This window comes from Talpa occidentalis, unplaced genomic scaffold, assembly GCF_014898055.3.
Source record: "Talpa occidentalis isolate TD23 unplaced genomic scaffold, MPIMG_talOcc4v2.1 talOcc4.14, whole genome shotgun sequence".
Classification (NCBI taxonomy): Eukaryota; Metazoa; Chordata; class Mammalia; order Eulipotyphla; family Talpidae; genus Talpa; species Talpa occidentalis.
This window is the reverse complement of record NW_023601433.1, coordinates 63,420,229-63,444,003: the sequence shown is the minus strand read 5'-3', so window position 1 is coordinate 63,444,003 and position 23,775 is coordinate 63,420,229. Positions and strand designations below refer to the sequence as shown.

The 23,775-nt window shown below is 38.1% G+C and overlaps 1 protein-coding gene across 1 annotated transcript in view; it reads left to right on the top strand.

Moving 5' to 3' along the window:
* The window catches only part of ITGA8 (integrin subunit alpha 8), a 140,544-nt gene that overhangs the window by 4,629 nt on the left and 112,140 nt on the right, over positions 1 to 23,775 (top strand). Inside the window, exons 3-4 of the mRNA XM_037510662.2 lie at positions 15,714 to 15,814; positions 20,265 to 20,388. Coding sequence (XP_037366559.1) covers positions 15,714 to 15,814; positions 20,265 to 20,388 — 225 coding nt within the window. The remainder of the gene's footprint in view (positions 1 to 15,713; positions 15,815 to 20,264; positions 20,389 to 23,775) is intronic.

Genomic DNA, 23,775 nt, shown 5'->3' with positions numbered 1-23,775 from the left:
GGCCCAGGAACCTTGGTCTCCTCTGGGAATGGTCCTAGAAAGGGGGCGCAGGATTAGAGAAGAAGGAAATGAGAGGTTCGAGGCTCAGGTGTTTGCTCTGAGTGGAGGCCAGCGCTCTGCGTGTCATCCCCACTAATGCCCTCCTCCAGGACGATGGGACTGCCCGTGGCTGCCACTGGATGCAAAGCTGTAAAAGAGAAGCAGGTCACGGGAACAGGTGTGGCTGTCTGAGCACTGGGTCTGTGGCCCAGTGTGGCTCCCGGTGTTGTCCGAGTTGCCAGAGGCCTCACCTGCCATGTGCAAAGTCACTTCTAAACATTTTTTTCTAATCCGTAAAACAGTCACATAAAACTGATTTTATGACTAGGGAAACTGACATCAAAGGTGTTAAGAACAACACACCTAAGACCACACAATGGTAAGCAGTAGAGAGGCAGGGTTGGGAAGGAAGGAGGGCTTCCTCTTGCACATCTTTGCCCTGCCTTCCTTCCAGGGATGGGGAGAAGTCTGGTCCTAAAGGGGAGCAAAATCAGAGCCAGAGCTTATGAAACCTAACTCCCTCCCTTCCCACGCCATTCCATGCTGGCTCTCAAATCCCAGCTAAAAGAAGCCTCCAGAGAAGATCTGAAAGGGAAAAGCAGTTTTGAGAGAAAGGTTGTGGAAATCCTAGAAGCAGTCTTTGACAGTGAGGGAATGATTGGGAGTGAGGGGGTATGCCCCCCGAGGCTGCTGCTCCTCTCGGAACCCCCTCAGGCTCCCCAGTCAGTGTCTCCTGTCTTACTCTCTGTAGGGTTCCCCCATAAACAGGAAGAAAGTTTTTCTGTTTAACAAAGGTAGTGATGTTGAGTGCTGGATGCCCACAAACTGATGTTCGTAAAATAGAGTGATGTGGAAGGTATAATTTATGTTATATTACAAATATTCCTCTGCAAAGATAACCCTGACTTTGCCTGTCTTTCTCTGTGCCTGCTTTTACTATTACATCCAAATTTAAGACATTCTAAGTAAATCTGACGTTTTAATGACGTCGTTTCAACTTGTTCAAGCCCCTGGGGTGAACAATTTAATGTTCTCGCCAACAACCTCCTAAACTCTCAGCCTGGACGTGGAAGGAGACTCGCCTGTAATTTAGTCACTGAATGTGGTTGTGATCTTGAACCTCAGTTTATTTGAGGTCAACTGGTTTTTTTTTAAAAACTGCCTTTTTGTGTAAATTTTTTTCATTAAATCATCATTTATTTTATATTCTCCTTATCATACAACTTGGAAATTTTATTACTTCTCATCATAAATGCAAAAACAGAGGAAGCTGGGACTAATGCAGCACATCAAATGCATGAATGCTGTTAAAATCGGTGGGCCTTTCAAGTGTGGAGAAAGGAAATTTTAGGGAAGCATGTGGAAGTGGGGGAGGGGCAAAGTGCAAAGAGTAGATAATTTCCCTGCTCTGCACAAAATCAAACAGTTCCAAAGCACTTCTACCCCCTCCCTTCAGCTCTTCCCCTTACTTCACTAGAGTAAAATGCTCATCACAAAACTGATTTCCTTTACTTCTGTCTCAGCAGCCCCTAACCTAGACCCCATGTCTTAGACAACTTCAAACAGCCTATCTGCCCAATTCATACCTCTCATGTGTAAATCAAATCTCATTCCAAGGCTCATTTTTTTCCCCCTACATTTCCCAAACCGATGTGTAGAATTAGTAAGAATTGCTAGATGATAGCCCTTTGGCTGAAAGCAGGCTGAGTGGAACAGAATGAACCAGACACCTCATCACTGGAATAATGAAGGGGCAAATTGCAACAATACTAGCAAAAGCATCTATTTGATTCTACACAAATATTTGGTTGTTTCAAATGCTAAAATGAAACATTTTGAGGAGGAAGATAATGTCATGTGCTAATTAATGATGATAATTATCATAGCATAATAATAACTGAGAGGCAGCACAGTTGGCATCCATGCACTAGGATCCTAGTGAGCAGGAAGAGGTGGGAGGTGCGGTGGAGAACGGGATGTCATCTGAGAAAGACTACTAGGACTTGCCTGGCCTTAATTTAGTATTTTTGTGTTTAAAAATAAAATCTCAAAATGGAAGACAATTTGGTTAGGCTATTTCAAAGCTCTGGAATGGCAAGATTTTCGTCAGAATCATGTTTTAACCGGAGCCCAGAAGCCTTTGTTTTTTGGGGGTCTGTTTTATTTTGTGTTGAGAGAACCCACAATAAGCAGCAGCTCCAAGCATCTGGCACTGTGATTGGTACAGGGTTGTTTTTTGATAGCATTGGGTGTGCCCTTTTTTTCATGTGAGGGTTGAGAAACATATTGGTCGCATAAGTCTTGCTTTTCTAACTTCCTCAAAAAGAAATCAGTTTTTGTTCAGGAACAAAGCAAAGAATATAGGTCAGAGTTACTCATGTACATGACAGAAGAATAACACAGATGTGACAGAATCTGGGGAGAGCAAAAATCTGGATTTCAGGAAGTTCAATGGAAAGAGAGCGAGGACAGCCCAACATTAACCTGCTGCTCCTTTTAAGAATTAAAAATGCCAGGGCTTCCCTGGTGGCACAGAGGGTTAAGACGCAATCTATGAAGCTATCCGCAGCCACTGCAGCACGAGTTCGATCCCTGGCCAGGGAGGTGACCCACATGGTACAGCAGACCTCTCCTGACTTGCCTGCTGCTCCCCTCAGCAGTGTATTTCATCAGTCTGCCTGTTCTGTTCCTCCCTCTGTCTCTGGTGAATCCTCTCACCCCCACACCTCTGGCCTGTACCCCAATTCTTATATACATAAATAAATCTTTAGAAAGAAGAATTAAAAATGCCAAGATCAGAGCAAGTTTTGCTACTTAGAAAAAAAAATGTATGTACATATATTTGGAAAGAACGCTTACTCTGCTGAGTGCTGAATAACTGAGTCCTGAGGTGGCTTAGCTGGATGGCTTGCCTATTCTAGCAGCGACACCGAGGGCTACCATGCCTGATGTGCTAGCATGACAGATGCAACCGTCACCCCTTATCTTTTCCTGATTGGCTCAGACTTCAGCGACAGAATGCAACAGAGTCCTGATATGAAGTGGGAGGAGGTGGTGGTCCTGATAACATAGAGCAACCGAGGAAGCAATTAGAAAAAGGAAGTCCTTGAAACTCCAGCTAGAAATGGGAACCAGATCTGCTCTTCAACTAGTTGAGTAGTGTGAGCCTTAGACGCCTGTTGCTTAATCTGCAAATTTCTTTTAAGAAGCTGGACATCTGTGTGATGGAACATGCTTCCAGGCTCCTGGCAGGAACAATACATGCAGCAGTTGCAGCAGTCTGGAAGAAATGTAGGAAATTGTCTTGAAATTTTTCTGAAAGTAGGAAAACACATTTTCCTACTTTGAAATTCTGTCACATCTGTGTTATTCCTCTGTCATGTACATGAGTAACTTTGACATTCCAGCTGACTGGTTGAGGTATGCATATTCAAATTTTACCTGCTGTGTATAAAGGCTCCTGTATCTATGAACTGTGTGAATGAAGAGTTGCCAACCTATGTAGTGAAATCCTAAAATAAAAATAATTTCAATTCTGGGTTATGTCCTATGTTACTTAAGGCAGATAAGCAAATATTATCTGCATCCAAGCAATGAATCCATAAATTCTCAATCTCTTAGGGACTTCAGCCAGGTAGATCCCAAGCCAATTTGGAAGGACCAGGATTCCACCTCAGCTGACTGACTCCTGGATCTCTGATAGAGCCAGGTAGTGGTTCAAGAAACTTTTCTAGATCTACAAACATTGGTGAAAATGTTCATTTGTCCTTTAAATCGTTTTAGCAAAAAGAGGACAGAGATTTAAAAAATAGGTTGTTGTAGAAATGGTTGTCAGGTCTTAGGAAAGACCTGATAAATGGTTGTCAGTGAGAAAGAAGGGTTGATTCTAAAGGGAAAAACAAGAGAGTTTTGGGTTTGGGGCATCTGTGTTGTGATTATGATGGTGGATACATGCCTGTGTGTTCTGGTTAAAATCCACTGAACTGTGCATCACCAAAAATGAATTTTACTGCATGTCAATGGGGGAAAAAATGAGAAAAGACATAATGGAGAATATTGGAGAGTTATATATTTGATAAGATGATTAAATTTGGTTTTGTGACCACTGCTATCTGCATGTGGGCGTTAAGTTCCTAAACTGTAGAAAGTTCTGATATAATAACAAGAACTGGAAGTACATGCAGGGTCACATAATATCCCTGAAGACTTAGGTTATTACCCCTAACTAAGGGTGAACAATTAGTTAGATCATGTGGGAACTTCTTTATCATTCTTTGAATAATATGTTCAGAATGTGTTTGGCAAGAGAGTTGTGAATGAAAACATGTTGAGTAAAAATAAATCTTTGCAACCAAGTCTCATACTTTGTAATTCTCGTATCGTTACTGAAATTCAGATATGGGAACCTTCATTGATAGTCATTAAACTACCAATCATTAAGGAGACCTTACTTCCAACACATTATTGTAGTATCAAAATTAGTATAAATGCACCACTTACTATCACCAGGTCAGTTTTATCCTTTAGCTCTATAATTCCACATTTGGACACAGATTTGCGCAAGATATTGCAAGCACCTCTGTTTTAATCTGTCTTATTCCTAGGACATGTAGAGATTAGAGGGAATCATTACTGCTAAGAATCAGCATTGCTAAGGAATACACTTAAGAAAGGGCCTACATAGCCCACATTATGTCAACAATATCAACCCAAGTGCAATGAGTAAAAGGCTAGCTCTGCCTAGCCAGGTTGTGACTCCATTTCAGATTCATCTCAGTTGTCCTATCCAGATGCTTCCAGCCTATGCCACCCACCTTCCCACATCCTTTACACAGTTTATCTCTTTGTCACCATACAGTGTGGCACAGTTATCTTTCCAACCTCATACACATGTATCCACTCATCCTGGACCCACGTTCTGGTGCCTCTCTCTTAACTACTTAGAACATCTTACCTTCCAGTAATGATTTTCTGGAACTTTTGGCTTTACTTTTCCTACAAGTCCAGTAGAAAATATGTCTTAGAAATTAATTCTAATGTTGCTGCAAATCCTTTTTTAGAAGAAAGGGGGCGTAACACTAAAAGAAAATGTTTTCCAAATCTAAAATATGGATAGTCATGTACATCATGCTACAAGTCACACAATTAAGTATCAGAAAAATCACAAAAAAATAAAGCCTACCGGGCCTCTCATGGTGCCACAGCGGTTGAGTGCTGGGCTGCGAGGCTGCTCACAGCCTCTGCAGCACGGTTCGATCCCCGGCCACCGGCGAGAGTCCCACCAAAAAAAAAATAAATAAATAAAAAATAAAGCCTGCCAAGAATCAGTGTTAATATGGGAAAATACTTTTGTTTTAATGTTGTTAAAAATATAAAATTCTAAATTATATCTACAACCTGCAGAAGACTACAACACAGGATATGCAATGAGAGGCTATGAGAAATGCAATCAAAACTGGATTTTTTTCATTTTCTAAGGCATTTTTCTCTTATTTTCAAAATCACAAACAGGTATTTATCTGTGATCAAGCATAAATAATGGAAAAAAAACTTGCACACATTTTTAAATGACACATTGTGAGGATTAGGAATAGAAGAGCATGGTTTAGACTACATTAGTTGATGTCAATATCAATTGCTCCCTCCAAAGTCTTGAATGTAAATGGTAGAGCAGTTTAGAAATATACTTATTTACATAAAAGTGTGTATGTTTCAAGATACTGAAGAACAAGGATAGGCTCCATAACAATTAGATGTGCAAAAGTATGAAGATGTAGTTATCACCTGTTTTCATTCTAGATTATTTCTAAATCAGCAGAACTACAGACTTTATGGTTGACATTCAGTTTCTAGGGCCTTTTAGAATAAGAGAGCTATTTTGAGCATGCCTGGAGAGCAGGCCAGAAGAAATGAATTCAGTCTGTTTTTACTATAGTTATTTAAGAGGTCACTTCTTAAAAGAGACCACTGGCAAAAGTTAAGAGTGACCACAGGTATATATAACCCCCTGGACCTTAGAATACCAAAGGCATTTGGTAGAGTCAAAACACCCAGGAAATCTCATGAAGCCATATAAAATTTCACAACATGAATGCTTAGTCCTTGATCTGTAATGAGCAATAATTAGATTCTCCCCTCCCTTAAAATAGTACACGTGTGCCAGAGATGAGCTATAATTTCTATGCAGCATATTTCTTCTGGAGTATGTTGTTGTAGGCATTGCCAAGTAAGTTTGTAATACTGTGCAGAGCAAAGATATATGTGTTTATACAATTAAGAGTCAGGCAATATACTTGTCAGAAATATTGTTTGAGCAGGAAAGAGTGAGATGTTGCTAAGGGAATATGAAAGGACTGAGAAAGTGAAGATTATAGCAACATTTCCCAAATTCTCGTTAATAATAAGCATGAAGAAAACATTTACCTGTCAAATAGGCTTTGAAATGACTGAATTCACTTTTCTTTTGTATTAGTCCAGTTTCTCTAGAGAAACAGAACCTATGGGATATATTTAGAGAGATTTATTGTAGGGATTGGTTCTTGTTATTATGCAGGCTAAGAAGTCCCAGGATCTGCAATTTGCATGCGGGAGACCCAGGAAAGCTATGCTATCATTGAGTCTGAGTCTGAAGGCCTGGGAATAGGACAAGAGCAGGAAAAGATCAATGTCCCAGCTCAAGTAACCAAAAGGAAGGGCCAAATCCTTCTTTCTACTAACGGTTTGCTCTATTTAGGCACTCAACAGATTGGGTGATGCCATTCAGATTGGAGGGGCAGGGAAGAGGACATTACTGAATCCATCAATTCAATTGCTAATTTCATCTGCAAACATCCTCACAGACATATAGAGAAATAATGATTACTCAGATATCTGCACACTCCTTGATTTAGTAAAGTTGACACATAAAATTGATCATCACATCTTCTACTAGAATGCATATTCTCCCAGAAAAGTCACTGAGAATTAATGAACTATAAAATCCCATAGGGTTCACAGGATAGGACATTTATTCACAGCTGTTTGTTCTCACATTTCTTAGATGAAAACTTGTCTAGGTACATATACACAATGGAATATTACTCAGCAATCAAAAAAGATAAACACATGCAGTTTGCAGTAACATGGATAGAGCTAGAAGGGATCGTGCTCAGCGAAATAAGTCAGAAAGAAAAAGAAAAATACCGGATGGTCTCACTCATAGCAGGAATTTAGAAAACTTAAATAAGAGACTAGGAAAAAGACTAATCAATACAAAGTAAAAATCAAAATCAACAAGCAACTATAAACCAGAAACACACTATGGGGGGGGTGGGCAGGAAGAGGAAGGACTAGAGTCAAAATAAGGGGGGGGTGCAATTGTATGGGGAATATAACCATAATGAAAATGCATACATTGTGCAAAGATGAAAAATGATGTAAGAATTATATAAAATAAAATATTAAAAAATAAATAAAAATAAAGCTAGCATACACTCTCAAATTAACACAGAAAAAAAAACTTGTCTAGGTATTGCTATAGGAACAAATTACCTCAATATCTGGCTTAAAACAATCACATTTGATTACTTGTGCACACTCTTTGTTTAATAGGAGTTGGTGGGGAGTCTTTGCAAATTTAAAAATCCCAAGGACCCAGGCTAACAGTTTTAGGAAACCTGGAAGAGCATAGATCTTTGGGGGGGCTAGAGTCTCAGTCCTCACACTATAATAGGGAGCAGACATGGGGCAAGAAATTGAATGTGTTTCTATCAACAGTTGTGAAGATGAGTGAGACTGTTATGCCAACAATCAGTCCTCAACCTCCACCACAAGTCTCCACTCTTTACCACAAGTATTATCTGGGAAGACAGAATGCCTTTCAGTCCTCTAGTCTGGCAGTCAGACTGCTGGCAACATGTTATTAAGTCATGTCTTTTCACCCTCAAGACAGGATCTAGTTAATTTTAACTCATTTTTACCTATAAGATTGTTATCTAAAGAGAATAATGGAGCTGAAAATAAAGCTTAGTAAAATTAAATTTCAGTGACTAGATGAGTAATAGTGACTTTCTGCAGAAAAACACTGTTCAAGACACTAGAAAAATGGCATGAACAACGCCCAGGGGCTTACCCTTGTGGGGTTCGCAGTGAATAACCAATGATATGTTGAAAAAGAAAAGGTAATGTCAAGGGGAGAGAGAGTGTGTGTGTGTGTGTGTGTGTGTGTGTGTGTGTGTGTGTACAGGCACACATACAGTACACACAAGGATTTATTTTGGACTGGGTAGGGTACTAGTTTCCTGTTGCTGTTGTAACAAGTTACCACACATGGTGACTTTGAACAACACAAATTGATTATCTCACAGTTCTGGCAGTCAGAAGCCAATGTCAAAAAAGGCCTTACTGGGCTCAAATCAAGGTGTTGGCGGGGTTGTGTTCCCTTTGGAGCCTTCTTCCCTTGCTTTTCCCAGCTGGTAGAGGCTGCCCACAATCCTTGATTCGTGGCCCGCTTCCATGTCAGACTGAGCCCTCATACTGCCGTGTCTCTTGTTCTCCTGTTCTGCCTCCAGCTTCCACTTTAAAGTATCCTTGTTACTACACTGTGCCTGCCTGGATCATCCAGGATAATCTCCCTAATTTAAGGGGGTTGATTAGGAACCTTGATTTAATTTGCAACCTTGACACCCCCTTGCTATGTAACCTAACATGTTTGCAAATTTTTTTTAAAGATTTATTTATTTATTTATACAAGCACTGAGTACATTCAGAAGCATGGGAGGGTGAGAGAATTCGCCAGAGCAAGAGCGGGGAACAGGACAGACTGACGAAGTACACTGCTGAGGGGAGCAGCAGGCACGGCAGGAGGGGTCTGCACCCTATGTGGGGCCCTCGCTGGCAGCCGCGGATCGAACCGGCACTGCAGAGGCTGCGGGCAGCTTCACAGCCCAGCGCTCAACTGCTGTGCCACCGGGGAGGCCCCATGTTCGCAAATTTTGAGGATCTTGTAAGATGTAAACATCTTGGGCACTACTAATTTTGTCAAAGAAGGTTTTATCAAGGAGGTGATACCAGAGCAAGAGTCTAAATTGAGGGAAAGAGGCATGCAATATGGGGGAGTGGGTGTCCTAAGGAAAGTCACTATTGAAATCTGGAGATGACCATGTTCTTGGAGAATGGAAAAGGCCACTGGGTTTGGGAGAAGTAGAGAAGGAGTGATTTAAATGAGGCCAAAGAGTCAGGTATATATAGTACCTTAATGGCCCGATTAGGGCTTTGGATTTTATTCTAAGAGTGATGGGAAACCAATGGTATTATAAGTGGACAAGTAATATAATTTCAACTATATTTTTAGTTTAATCATCTGTAGGCAAGCAAAAGCAGAATCAAGGATACTCCTTCCATTTTCCAGTGAAAGAGAAGTATGTTTTGGGTTGGATGAGAGCAGCAAGGGTTGAGAAGTGGTTGGATTTGGGGTTTATTTGAAAGTGCGGTTGGGTTTTATTATGCATCAGATAAGGATTCACAAGAAAAGGAACATTTTGACCTGAGGCACTCAAGGAATGGGACTGTGGCAAGGAGCAGTGAGGAAGGAGAGACTTTGGAGAAAGAATCAAGAGTTGAATCAAGTCATGTGAAATTTGAGATGTTTGCTAGTGATGTCAGTTGGGCAGTTGGATAAATAAACTCAGAGCTCAGGCAAGTGGTTTGTAGATTTAACTTTGGAAGTCATAAGTATGTAGCTGATATTTAAGACCATGAATTAGGGAGTGAGTATGAATGAAGAGAAGTGATACAAAGAGAAAAGAGAAGGGGCTGGGAGGCTGCGTCAGGGTGGGAGGAGATTAAGTTGAGATTAAGTCCTGAAACACACTGACATTTAGGGAAATATTGGAGAACAGAAGAAGGTGTATCATAACACTAAGGAGGAGTGGCCGGGTAGGAAAAAGAAATCATGTAGCCAATGAAGAAAGTCTCGTGGATTGTAGTGAAATGAGGACCTCAACTACAATATTGGTTTGGCAATGGAAAGTTACTTACCAATGGCTAAAAAAGTAGTTGCAATATGTCCAGAGAGAATGGGAGAAGACCAACAGAGACAGAGAGCAAATCTGGGTAGTAAATTTTTTTCACATCTTGTTCTAAATAGGACCACAGAAATGTAATAATCAAGGAGAAATGATAGCATGCTTCCAGTCTAATTCTTGAGCAGCCAACAATGGTGACTGAAAAAGCAGGGGTTTATGCAGGGCCAACTCCCTGTGAAGGCAAGATGGGATGGAGAGGTTGAACTCAGAGGCACACAAAGGAAGTTCATCCTTAAAACCCAGAGGAGGTGGCGTGACAGTACAACTGAGAGTGAGTCAGTGGGTTTGACGATAGGAGAAAGAAAATGATCTTTTTTTCATTTCTTGCATTTTTTCAATAAAATAAGAAGCATGGTTATCAGCTAAGAGTGAGGGGAGACAAGGGAAGTCTTGGCAGGGGGACATGTAAATAATAACAGTGGCAGAATGAATTGACTAGTGAATAATTGTGCACAGGTAGCACACAGAGATCATGTACATTTATAAATGTGAATTTATTTGTGGAAGGTAATACACTTTGCCTCTGCTCAATGTATTTGTTTGGGGTGGGATTTAAGATGTCCTGAAGAACAATTCCATCTCGGGTGTTCATCTTCCATAAGGATGGAATTGCAGAGGCAGAAGGTTTAATTCTGAAGTGCCTATTTTGTGTAACACTGGGAGCAGTGATTCTTTTTCTTCTTTTGTAACAACAAATGAACCATTGTGTTAGATGACAGTTGGGATCCTTTTTACCACATCTTCTAGGATCAGGGATGAGATCCTGAGGAAAATACAACCATATATCAGGAGCAGTAGAAATACATTTTCAACAGCCATTAGGAGACAAGTTTATATAATCTTCATCCTGAAACCCAATCATATCCTGTATTTAAAAGAACTGCTTTGAGGTCATATTGAAGAGATTTATGTCTCTTAGTTTGCTTCCTGAGATTTCCATGCTGAGAGGTTTTCATTACTTCTTCTAACAAATTATTGGGCTCTAAACAGAAGCCAGCTTATCGCCTGACAGTCAGAAGGTGATACATAAGCCATATTGAGAGCTCTCATTTCCCCAACTGTATCTCTGACCAAACTACTTAATCCCAGGTGATTATTCCAAGTGTCATGAAATCTAGAGAAGAGAGGAAGTATGAATTAAAAATCACTATGCTTGGGAACGATGAAATGATACTGGCAAATTAAGAGTGGCAGAAGACGTTTAAGAATCTTTACATTTTAGAAAGAATTCTGGTTTCAGGGTAGAGAATGAAGATGATAAACCTGGAGGAAGAGAGACCAGTTACGAGGCACGTGAGTGTCTTTCTCAGGAGTGGGAGAGATGAGAGAGAACACTATTCCAGCCAGTGTAGATGAGGTAAAGTGAGTTGTAGCAGATGAGCTTAGAGTTGATATCTCACTCTACATGATCCCCCTTTAACCTGCTCTATCCTTCAGATTTGTGTGTTATACTAACGGTGCAGAGTGTTTTGCTCTGTTTTTAATCTAATCAGCTAAGAATGGCTCATCCTTTCCCTTTGGAGAGAGAATTCTTTCATTTTTTAATATTTCCTCCTCTAGCAAATGGTGGTTAGCTCTGGAGGAAGAGTGGAGGGTTAATGGAACTGGGCACAGGAATGCTAATGTAAAAAAAATGTAGCAATTATCAGTTCTATTTGGTGGGAAGACAAGTATTATATGAAGCCCTTAAACATACTTTTTGGTATTTTTTTAAAGCCTCAGAAAATAAAAAAAAATATTTTGTAGACATTATTTATCAATACTTACAAATTTATTGTAAATTTTTAACAGTTGAATAGTAGTCTACTTTATAGATAACAGAAATTTCTTTTTGAATCCTCATTTATGAATAGTTAAACTTCTGGGCTTTGCTATCACAAATGGTACAGTAGATATCTTCATATTATAACTTAAAGCATTTGTGCAACTATTTTCATTGGACAAAATCCTAGAATTTCTTAGTCAAAAATATGTACATTTAAAATGTTGATATATGTTGCCAAATGACTTTTCCAGAACGCTATATTGAGTTATCCTCAAAACAGAGTGAATATTGTAATTTTTGGCCAAGCTAGCAGGTGGCAAGTGTTAAGTCATTATTAATTTGAGGCTCAGGAGTTCTCCATGAACAAGCTATTTGATTTCTTCTTTCCAAAAAACCTGTTTAGGTCCTTTGGATTTTTTCTATTGCATTTTAGTCTTCAAAAAAATTGATCTTGGAGCTCTTTTATATACTAAATATACTGAACCTTTTCTTGAAAAAAATTTTCACTTAGATTTTCATTTATTTATTAGCTTTGTTAATAGTCTGATAGATTTCAGTCATTTAGAAAACTTTAAATCACACACTGTTGCTATTAAACCTTTTCTTAACTTATGGCTTTGCCTCCCTATTGTTTCTTATATGCCTGGGAGAGACTTGCTTCGGTAACTAGTGATCTCACCATCTCCCAGAACCCCTGGCCCTTTCAAGAGTTTTTTGGTTTAATGACATATTTGGGGGGTAACCAGTACCTCCCTTTTGCTCTAGAAGGGCATGTGGTCCCACACTAGATGCATTGCTTCATGTCATCAGTGCATTACTGGCAGCTTGATCAGGAAAACTGAATCCACTTTGAGTATTACAGCTAGGAAGAATTTCATACAACAGCAAGAGGTTTACATGGCCATTGGAAATACTAGGCGTGCAAAGATCAGGAAAGTCACTGCCTGCAGATCAAGAAATCTGGAAGTTCAAAACTTGCTCTCAGCTGCCCAAAGCCCCAAAGGTGTGACAGTCAGATGATATGAGAGAGATGCAGGAAGGATACCACATCTGTCACCACCAGTGCCTACATGCACGCTGGTAGCTACCACAAAAAATGTGGCCTCACCATCTTCTTTCCAAATCTCTCAAGAGCCTCTTTGGCCAAAATCCTGCTTGTAAAAGGGCTTGGGAAATGCATATTCAGATTTCTAGACCTTTGCCATACACAGGAGAATTTAGAGGAATTTAGCAGAAATTGTGTTGATCATTATAGATATTACCTGAAAGTTGATTCAAGATCAGATCAAATCAAATCAAAAATGTTCTCCAGGCATCAAAAGTATATTGAGCACAAGTGTGAGGAAGATAGTACTATTTTCTGCATTGGGTTATTTGGCATGAAAAACCCTTGTTTCGAAAAAGAAGGGGGGAAATTGAGAAAAATCACTTTCACAATCAATGGAAAAATAATAACTCATTTGGAATTTTATGAAATCACAATATTAGATTTCAAGCCAGAGAACTTATAAAAGTAATAAAGCAGAATATCAAAAAGGTTATTTGGCTACCTCAAAGATCAATGAAAAGATGACACACCTGGATCAAACTCAGTAAAAAGAGACCTGGGATAGTGGAATTCTTCTCTATTGTAATCCTGGGATTGGGTATGGAATTAGTGAAGTTCATTCACTTGTATTCTTGGACTGCAAGAAATGTGTTACTAGATAATGACCCACAGCTTACATTTTTAATCAATTAAACACTTTTAACTTTATAATACCAGAAAAGATGCCTTGGAAATCATAAAAGTAAACTAACATAATTTTCCCCAGCAAAGCCAAGCCAAGTTGGTTACCAGCTTCTGTCTTTCCCATAATCCATTTCCTTCCTCGCTGCAGCCTGCTTTTCTCAAGTACTTTTGGGATCTCCTTTAAGTATATTTGACTTTCTGAGGTTCTGATCTTCTTTTATGGCTCTTTAGTGGTTTAGAAATTTCAAAGCCACTATAGAACTTTCTCCCTTTACTTAATCAAAGCCACATTGACGATCTTGTGAGGTGTCACTAATTTTATTGCTGAGTGCCACAAATCACTAATAATAACATGTAATCCGTATGTGTCTGTGAGGTCCTTCCCAATTCTTGGACTTAGGTTGAATTCCCAGATTTCTAATTCAGAGATTCTTTTTAGAGTTATAGACTTTCAGTGGGACTGCTGTGAGATTTCTGTAGTATGCAACTTAGCTTCAAAACCACTTTCCCATTTATTTGTCTAAGGTGATCTTTATGAGCTGAAGTGTTATCAGCTTCATTTTACAGAAGAAATCAAAACTTCTAAAGAGTAAATGAATTGCCCAAAATCACCTACTAATGGCACTAAGATCCTTTGTCTGTAAGTTCTACAATCTTCCAAAGTGCAAATAGAAATGTTAATATTTTCAATTTTAAGCTGTAATTTGTAATACACTAATTTTTTGCAAGCTCTGTGTCTTTGGATAGGGGTTTACAGAACTTTTTTTTCTTTTTAAGTGCAGAAACATCAAAAGTGTTTTTTATTATTATTATTGAGGTAACATTGATTTACAACACTGCATATGATTCAGAGGTATAAGATCACACATTTTAGGTGTATGTTACCACACCACACCCACAAGGCCCCCAGAGTCTCCACCACAGTCCATTGTGCCCCCTCCATACCCTGCTTTCTTCCCTCTTCCCTTCTGGTAGCCTCAATTCTACAGTCAGATTTTTAGGATTTGCTATTGATTTGGGTTTCTGACCATTTGTTCTGAGTCTCTATATTCCATATTTAAGTGAAACCATCCAGTATTTGTCTTTCTCCTTCTGACTTATTTTGCAAAAGCATAAGAGTTTTAAGAAGGAAACTTATTATTTTTTTTACTAATATGTCAAAATGTAAATTTTAAGTTAAGATTGAATATACATAATTTATCCTTTTTTAAAAAAAGTCTGTAATCATATGCAAACTCAATTTAAAGTTAATTACATGTATATTTTGGCCACACTTAATAGGATTTATAAGGTCATTTTGTAATGCATCTATTACAGAGTCAAGGAGGAAAAATAAAATGCATACCAAAGGAAACATACAAATAAGATGCCCTAGTACAAATGTCTTTCAAAATTCATTGACTATTACTGATGAAGCTCCAGTTAGAACCATGTGGTTAGAACCACGTGGGAAATATGTTGACTGGGAATCCAGAGTGAAGAAAAAAAAATCTGCTTTTTATTAAGACCTAAAGTGTGTTATAATTGGGTTGAGTTTCAACCCAGATGGCCCCCCTCATACTGACATCTGCAAAGTGTATATAAAACTGTGTTGAGGTGTTATTTTCTATGGCTGCGTGGACACATGTTACTCAGTTAAAACCAAGGCCGTAGAGTCCTTCATGATGTTTCCTGTAACCCATGCTGAGAAAGTTGTTCTTCCCTGACCAGGGAGATTTCCTTGGGTTTCTCTTCTAGAAAACATTCAGAATTCTTTAGACAGTTGCAAATGATTGGTCTTCAATCTGCTACAGATCAATGACAAAAGTATGGTTTTGAGATGATCAGAATCCACATCAAATTTATAGTACAGTTGGCTCTGAAAATGTAAAATATAAAATTTGCTTCTTTTAAGTTAAGCTGTGAAATATCATGCTAAAATACATATTTTCACTTAATTGGCATTTTTCTAAATGAAAATTCGAACTCGATCTAGCTTAGACTGAAGCAGAGAGAAATTTCCCTATGTGTCAAAATTGGTTTTCAAGTCTTTTTAATGGGCGCATTCATTAGTACATATTTTAATTGACTGCCACGTTTTACAAATTACTAACAATTCATTTCCTCCTATCAGACAACCGAAAAATCAGAGTTAATGGAACCAAGGAACCTATAGAATTTAAATCAAATCAGTGGTTTGGAGCAACGGTGAAAGCTCACAAGGGGAAAGTCGTGGTGAGTAGGAATTGTGTGCTCGGGAATAATGTGTACTCTGAAGTGTTTCAAAACTCACATTTACTAAAAACCTTTCCATGAAAGAACATGTCAGACATTCAAAGAAAATCTTAACAGCATCCTAAAAAAAAAACAAAACTCAGTGATAAATTGAAAGCATCTATTTGATGTTGAAAGTTATAGGGAAATGACCTATTTCTGGATCAGTTAGCTATTTTCAAATATTTCAAAAACAACTAAAGAAGAGAGAAAACTAAAATCTACACATTAAGTAGGTGAACATTTTCTTGCTTAGTATCGACTTAAAGCACTAATTAAAATTTGACCTGAAAAAAAATGGCACTATTACTGTTAGTAAACTTAAAATGTTACTCTGTTGTGGTATCATTTATCCTTTTTAAAACTAAAGGAAAAATTTTCTTTTAAAATATATGTATTTATTAATTTCATGGTTCTCTGAAAACATTAAAGCTTTTTAAAGTGGAAAAAAACTTACTCCCAAATATCAATAGAACTTTAAAGTATTATGACTTTATCATTCTCTTCTCTTGTTCTGAGCAATGATATGAGTTTAAGTTATTGAGAAATAAATGACTGTGCTAGCTCATCTGGAAATTTATTTTGTTGGGGGAATTTTTTAAACTGTTGCCTTTAATTTCCTTACAACAATAAAGAAATAGCTTTGGCTTTTAGGATTTGTTTAAAGCTATTTGAATTATGATTTAATAAGAATAAGTATCTAGAGGAAATACCTAGCTTTATTTGGTCTGTGGCAAACTCCCCCAAAGAGATTTTGACATAAAACAGGTGATCTATAAAGTATAGATAGGCTCTCTAGTTATAAATCCAACATTTACAATATACTCTCTGTAGAATTATATTGCATTAATATAGTTCCACATTTCAGGATTGGGTTAAAACTTTTTTTTATCTTGTAGTGGTGTATGAATTATGTGAATTTCTATTGAAAAGCTAATCCCACCTAATAACTTGTGTTAAAAAAAATCTTTTTGATATTATATTAATTTTTTAACTTGAACATTTATCTGTGACATAATTATTGTGGATTTAGTTCATATTTGCAGAAACCCTTAAAACTATTGAAAATAAAATAATATAGTAGTTTCATAATAAAAATATTTACTTTGGAGGCATGCTTATATTTTCAAAATTACGTGATATGAAATGGGATAATATAAACTATACTTTCTTTGAGCACTGAAACGTAGTAGAAGAAAGAGCTAAATACTGTCTTATCTGACATAATTCTTATAACTACAGAGTGATGCAAACAGAAATATCATTTTGAATATCCAGTGTATATATATTCAGTTTGGACCCAAGCTCCCCGAAATCACATCATTATGAAACTAGCAGATGTTAAGAGGATAACTTTTTAGAGTTGACAGTAGGTAACCACTGGAAAGAATTTTTGTGCACTTAATTGATCTATGGCGAGACAGAAGGTCAAGCCAATTGGCATGTTAAGTCATACAGGTAAATGTGTTCACCTCCCTAACTCCTCCTACTTTCCACCATTCACATATCACAATGAATGCATTAATCCCATAAATTGTCAGTTCACTAAGAGGGCTTTAAGACAAGGGAAATTCAGGGAGTTAGAGTGAGTTTAGTTACTGGCCACGATCCTACAGTATAGAGAGAGGTAAAACCGAGAAGCTCAAATTGTTGAAGGTGATTTAACTTGAGAATATGAGTTATCTTTACTGGAAGTAGTTGCATATGGAGGTGATTACCAAAAACACACTTGAAATTATGATAAGACATTAAAATCTGGATCTGTCTTCACTGCTCTGGCATTGGTTTAAGTGTGATGCCATCAAATAAAAATATATACCAGTGGTTTCATTTTCTAGGATTCTGTAATTTTGTGTCCTTAGAAATGAGTGCTTAAAGAATCAGCTGAAACATACTTATGGAAGATTGAGCTATCAAAACAGAAGTCAAGAAGGTGCCTATGTAGCACCTGTAATGAATCCAATGATATCTTTGCCTTCTGATGTAAGGTACAGAATAGGATTAGGATTGCTTTAGAGGTATTTGTGTCAAAAACATACAAACTGAGGGCCTCCCCGGTGGCACAGCGGCTGAGCGCTGGGCTGTGAAGCTGCCCGCAGCCTCTGCAGCGCTGGTTCGATCCCCGGCTGCCGGCCAGGGTCCCACATGGTGCGCAGACCTCTCCTGCTGCACCTGCTGTTCCCCTCAGCAGTGTACTTCGGTCCTTCTCTCTGTTCTGCTCCCTGCTCTGGCTCTGGTGAATTCTCACCCTCCTGCGCTTCTGACTGTACCCAGTGCTTGTATAAATAAATAAACAAATCTTTAAAAAAACAAAACAAAATATACAAACTGAGTTCAATCACAAGGAAAATAACAGTAAAATCGGAGGGCATCCTATAAAATCCTAGCCTGACATCTTCAAAACTGACATTGTTAGGAAAGACAAAGACACTAAGAAAGACTTAGACAAGAACGACAAAGATTAGAAACAAGAAGATTCTACATTAAAGATAAAAGAAACATGAAGCTAACTAAATGCAGTGAGTGATCATAATTGGCACCACTTCAGTCATAAAAAAAAAAAAAGACCATAAATAGAGACAATTAGAGAAATTTGAATAGGGTCCTTTGGATTAGATAAAAATTACATTGACTCAATATAATTTCTTGGTTGTGATCTTTGTGCTATGAATGTGTAAGTGAAATCTCTTCCTCTTTGAAGTATACTCTGAGGTGTTAAGGGATGTGTATGCAGCCTGCTCCCCAGGGGTTCTTAAAACACATGCAGGTGTCTAAAATACACAGAGGAAAGGAACATGAGGGGGCACACGTGAACCCTGTAAACAATTAATGAATCTAGGTGAGCAGCATACAGGAGCTTTTTATATTATTCTGGTAACTTTTCTGAAGTTATATCAAAATAACCAATTTCTTAAAATAAAAATATACTCCCAACTAATAAAAAAGATGAGTCCATTTTTAAAATACCAGTATTTTCTACATATTTGTCTCTCCCATTCTAGTAAAATTAGTATTAATTTACTTAAAGAGGCTTTCCTATCCACTCTATCAAATATGTTTTTGTTAGAATCTAAGTTGCTAAAAAAGCAACCAGAGTGTTTCTCACTCACATTCCATATCTCTTACTGATGCTAAAATTAATTTTTGCTGGTAAAATTTCTGGTGGTTGGCAAACTAATTTAGAACCAGGTCTCTCTTTTGACATTAATTCATTCCCAGAAATTATATCAGAAGGTACCATGAAGCATGTCTTACTTCCTCCAGAGGAATATCCCTAAAAGTAGATGTGTGGGTGAGACAACATATAATTTCTGATATGACAAAGTGTATCTCATAAAAGCAATAATTCATAATAGTTTGCTATAGTAGTGTTCTATGTTAAAGTTCACCCAGTAGACAATCATTTAATTCAATACACATTCATTGAACTCTATGTTAAGTGTTGCAGGCACTTAAGCACATTTTTAAAGAGACTCCAGGGTATGGCATGAGACTGTGCATTATGCAGCTTTATTTAATTTACCACCCTATATGTTATTTGGAAATAAGCATGAAACAGTTCATTCCTAACCCTTTGGCATTTTACCTTTGTAAAATGGAGAAGGATCATTCACTTCTTTCAAACAATTTGTGTGAGTTCCTTGGAGTTTCAGTAAATTTCTCCATAGGAGAAAGAGTCTTGAGTTACCTGACAATCAGAGTTCAATACCTTGGAAATGCATGTGGGTCATTTTCATGACTTTCTGACCCTCTCTTACAAAAATCACTAAAACAAGCATCAGATGCTGACTTTCCCCTTCAGTTCTGCCACCCGCACAGAACAGTAAGTGCAACCAAGCACGCCACAATGAGCGGCAGCATGTCCACTTGAAGGTCACTGTCTAAGTGTCCTAAGATACAACTTCAGTGATAAACAGGCGTACAAGAACAGAGGTTACAAAATTTTCTATGTGCTTCAATTTGAAAGTAGTTCCTTTAAAGCGACAAAGAGAAGAGCCAATTCTTTTTTAAGATATCACATTGAGTCACTGTCTGCTTCAACAATTACTTGCTTTTATGTAGGTTCAGTTGTTTAAAAAGAAAATATGAATTCTTTGCTTCTAGGAAATATTTACTTTTGCCAGGTTACTTTATTTGAAAAGTCTGTCTGTGGGAGAGGGAGAATTATTTCTTTGGCTATGTTTAATTTACTCCAATTCTACCATGTACTGAAGTTAAAAAATTGGCTTTGGAAGTTTCATCGACTCTGACGACCAAGGTAATTATTAGCACATCAGAGGCCACTTAATTGACTAATAATTGAACATAGTTTTGTCACAAATATAGGGACATTAATTAATAAGACAAATAAAATGCAATATGTAGAGTTTACATCAAAAAATATGTATTTATTGTCTTTAATGTTTCACAGGCCTGCGCCCCTTTATATCACTGGAGAACTCTTAAGGCTACATCAGAAAAGGATCCAGTTGGCACTTGCTATGTGGCAATTCAGAATTTCAGTGCTTATGCAGAGTACTCTCCTTGTCGGAACAGTAAGTTATTTTTATTCCTTGAAAATGAAATTTAGCTCAAGAGCTTTTCTATTGTAGACAGTGCAGGTAAATTGACATACTATAGCCTTCTAAGGAAAAGGAAGTGGGGAAAGATGGTTGAAAGCACTGGAGGATGCCTTGCTGTGACATGAGGGCCAAGACATCTAATTCTGCTGAAAATTTCTTTGCTTTAGAAAATTTCTGTGTCTAGATAGCTTCTTATTTTTGGCCTTAAACTCATAGCTGGTGTTCAGAATTCACACTGTGGTCTAGAGAATGCTGACTGCCCGCCTTACTTGTTACTTGAGGATGTGGTCTTAGTATGTTCGGACATGGGGTCACATTCAATGAGAGTTTCTGTGCAGCCTGCCCCCTCCACATGCTGTGTCCTTGGGAACCTGCATGCTAACACTTTTCTCCTTATCTGTATTTAATCCCCATCTTTCAAAAAGACTGTGCTCTGATCCAAGTCTCACCTAGAAAATCTAGGAATCGTCCAGCAAAGCATCTTTTAAAGCCAACCTGTGAATGCCATCTTTAGGGCACTGCTATGGGATCACTTCATCTTGGACTCGGATGGCATCAGTGAGGGATTGATCAGTCATTTGTGAACTCTACCAGGTTTCGACATGTCACATCCATCATTGGGATTTGTCAGGAAGCAACCAATGGATTCTTTTTCTCATCCTTGATCATTCACAAGACCACATATGGGAAAGAAATAGCATTAGAAAGTTGATTCTAGCGATTGATTTCATAATACTGACTTTTTACAACTCAATTCTTTTTTAGAAAAATCTTTCAAAGTAAGATTTCCGAAACCAGAAGTACAATGTCTCCTTTTTGTGTGTATATCTTGAAAATTTGATATCAACTTAGACAAAATGAGCAAACCTCAGAAATAAAGCAATGAAGATAAAGAATGAATCAGTGATATCAGAGGGTTAGCAAGGATGTCACGGAGATTTAGAGATCTACAGGACTGGGAGATGAACAATTAACTCTGATAGGTTTAGGTCAGGAGAAGACTATAACTTTCTGTGAAAAATACTGAAATAAATCAGCTATTTCCTCATATGCTGACAGCTGAATCAATAGTCTGTGATATTAGGAATTTATTTTAACTTGCTTTAAAACAGGGATTCCTTGGGCCTCCCCGGTGGCGCAGCGGTTGAGCGCTGGGTTGCGAAGCTGCCCGCGCTGCGGCACCGGTTCGATCCCTGGCTGCTCCCTGGCCACCAGAGGAGGGTCCCACATGGCGCGCAGACCTCTCCTGCCGCCCGCTGCTTCCCTCAGCAGTGTACTTCGGTCCTTCTGCCTGTTCTGCTCCCCGCTCTGGCTCTGGTGAATTCTCTCACCCTTCTGCGCTTCTGACTGTACCCAGTGCATGTATAAACAAAACAAACAAACCAGCAAACAAATAAATAAAGCATGCCTCTATAAAGAAAAAAATAAAATAAAAAAAAAAAAAAACAGGGATTCCTTATAAATTATGAAGCTCAATTATGTGTTTGTTGCATGCATATTTATAGAGCACTCATTAATCTATGTTTAGGGAATAAAACATGGAACAAGAGAAAGTAAACCTTACAATTTAATGGGGAGATAGACAACAAATATTTAATAAGTAAGTTCCTAATTAATGTCAGGTAGTGAATATGCTACTGGGAAAAACACAATAGGCATAAGAAAGTTGTGAAATGACCTGGGTGAAGGAAAAGAGCTTGTCAGATAGAACATTGGAAAGGGCTTCTCTTAGCAAATGACTCTTGGAGGAGGGCTGGGGTGGGAGCTTCCCCAGCATGGACAACAGCCAACAAGAGGCATATCCTTGGGTCATGTTGCTTCGGAAGTTCAATGAGAGGTCAGTATAATATCTTAATGTCAAAAGTTAGGTAGAGCTACATTAAATCCATTGGGAAATTAATGGTAGAGCTGAGATTCAATACAGAACTTGTTTCATCAGTCCTATCTATATTACATTACTCATGATTTGCTAAAGATACTTTAGCAAACAATGGTAGCTAAAATGGGAAACAATGGTAGCTAAAATGACACGTCCGTCTTTCACATGCCTCTTGCTTTGATGATATATACTTCCAACTAACATTCAGTTTGATCATTTATAAAACTTGTCACTGCTTCTTGTTTGGTGTTTGGCCTGACTGCCTAGGTGATAGGAGAGATCTGATTTAAAAACAGCACTTTAAGAACACCTTTACCCCTATGTTCACTGCAGCACTATTTACAATAGATAAAATCTGGAAACAACCCATATGCCCCAAAATAGATGACTGGATCAAGAAGATGTGGCATATATACACAATGGAATATTACTCAGCAATCAAAAAAGATTAACTCATGCTATTTGCAGCAATGTGGATGGAGCTAGAAGGAATTATGCTCAGCGAAATAAACTAGAAGGAAAAAGAAAAATATCGGATGGTTTCACTTATAGCAGGAATATAGGGGAACCAAATAAGACATCAGTGTAAAAAAATTAAACAGTACAAAATACAACAAAGCAAAACAGACAACTATAAATCAGAGGCATCCTGCAGGGAAGGAGGAGGGAGAGGGATAAGAGGGAGAGAGGGAGGAGCACAGGGGACTGAGGTGATGGTGCACGGGTGCATTGCTGAAGGAAACTCTATGGAGACTACACCTGAGGGGGTGGGGAAGCAAATATTGTTTAAAAATGAACAATGACATAAAAAATTTAAAAAAGAAAAAAATTAAAAAAAAATTAAAACAGCGCTTGGGGTCTGGACTTGTGGGGTAAAAGTCACAGCATGATCTTGAACCATTATCATAAAATACAAATTACAGCACACTCATATCTTGAGTTACAGGGGCACATTAATGCCAATTTATGTACTGTTTATTTTCCTAAATAAAAGAAAAGCTCAGCAAAGTTAGAGTGGAATTTGAGTTGCAGAATAGCTAAGGAAGTTGCCAAGAATTCTTTCAACCCTAGGACACATCCATAGTCTCACATCCTCATGCTCTCTCTCCTACTATGAATACTTCATCCTCCTCAAATCCATCCAAGAAGCAGACTTCCTGCCTTCCCTAAGGAGTTCACAGTTCATTAACACAAAGCCAGCTTGTTCATGAGCATATGGTCAATATCACAGAACAGGAACATCAGCAATATTATTTTCAAAAGAGAATTAAAGAAGCCTCTCATGTTATTTCCACAGCACAGACCCAGCATTGATATTCAGAGCAACATGGGAGCTAATCTGCTCATTCATATGAATGAATGCCTATAGCTCCGTTGGTCATTCATAATTCAGGTGGTGATGGTTTACACACATCTTTCCATTTTGCTTTGGAGCCAACAAATAGTAGTGAATGATCAGTATGATTCCCGAGATTCATGAG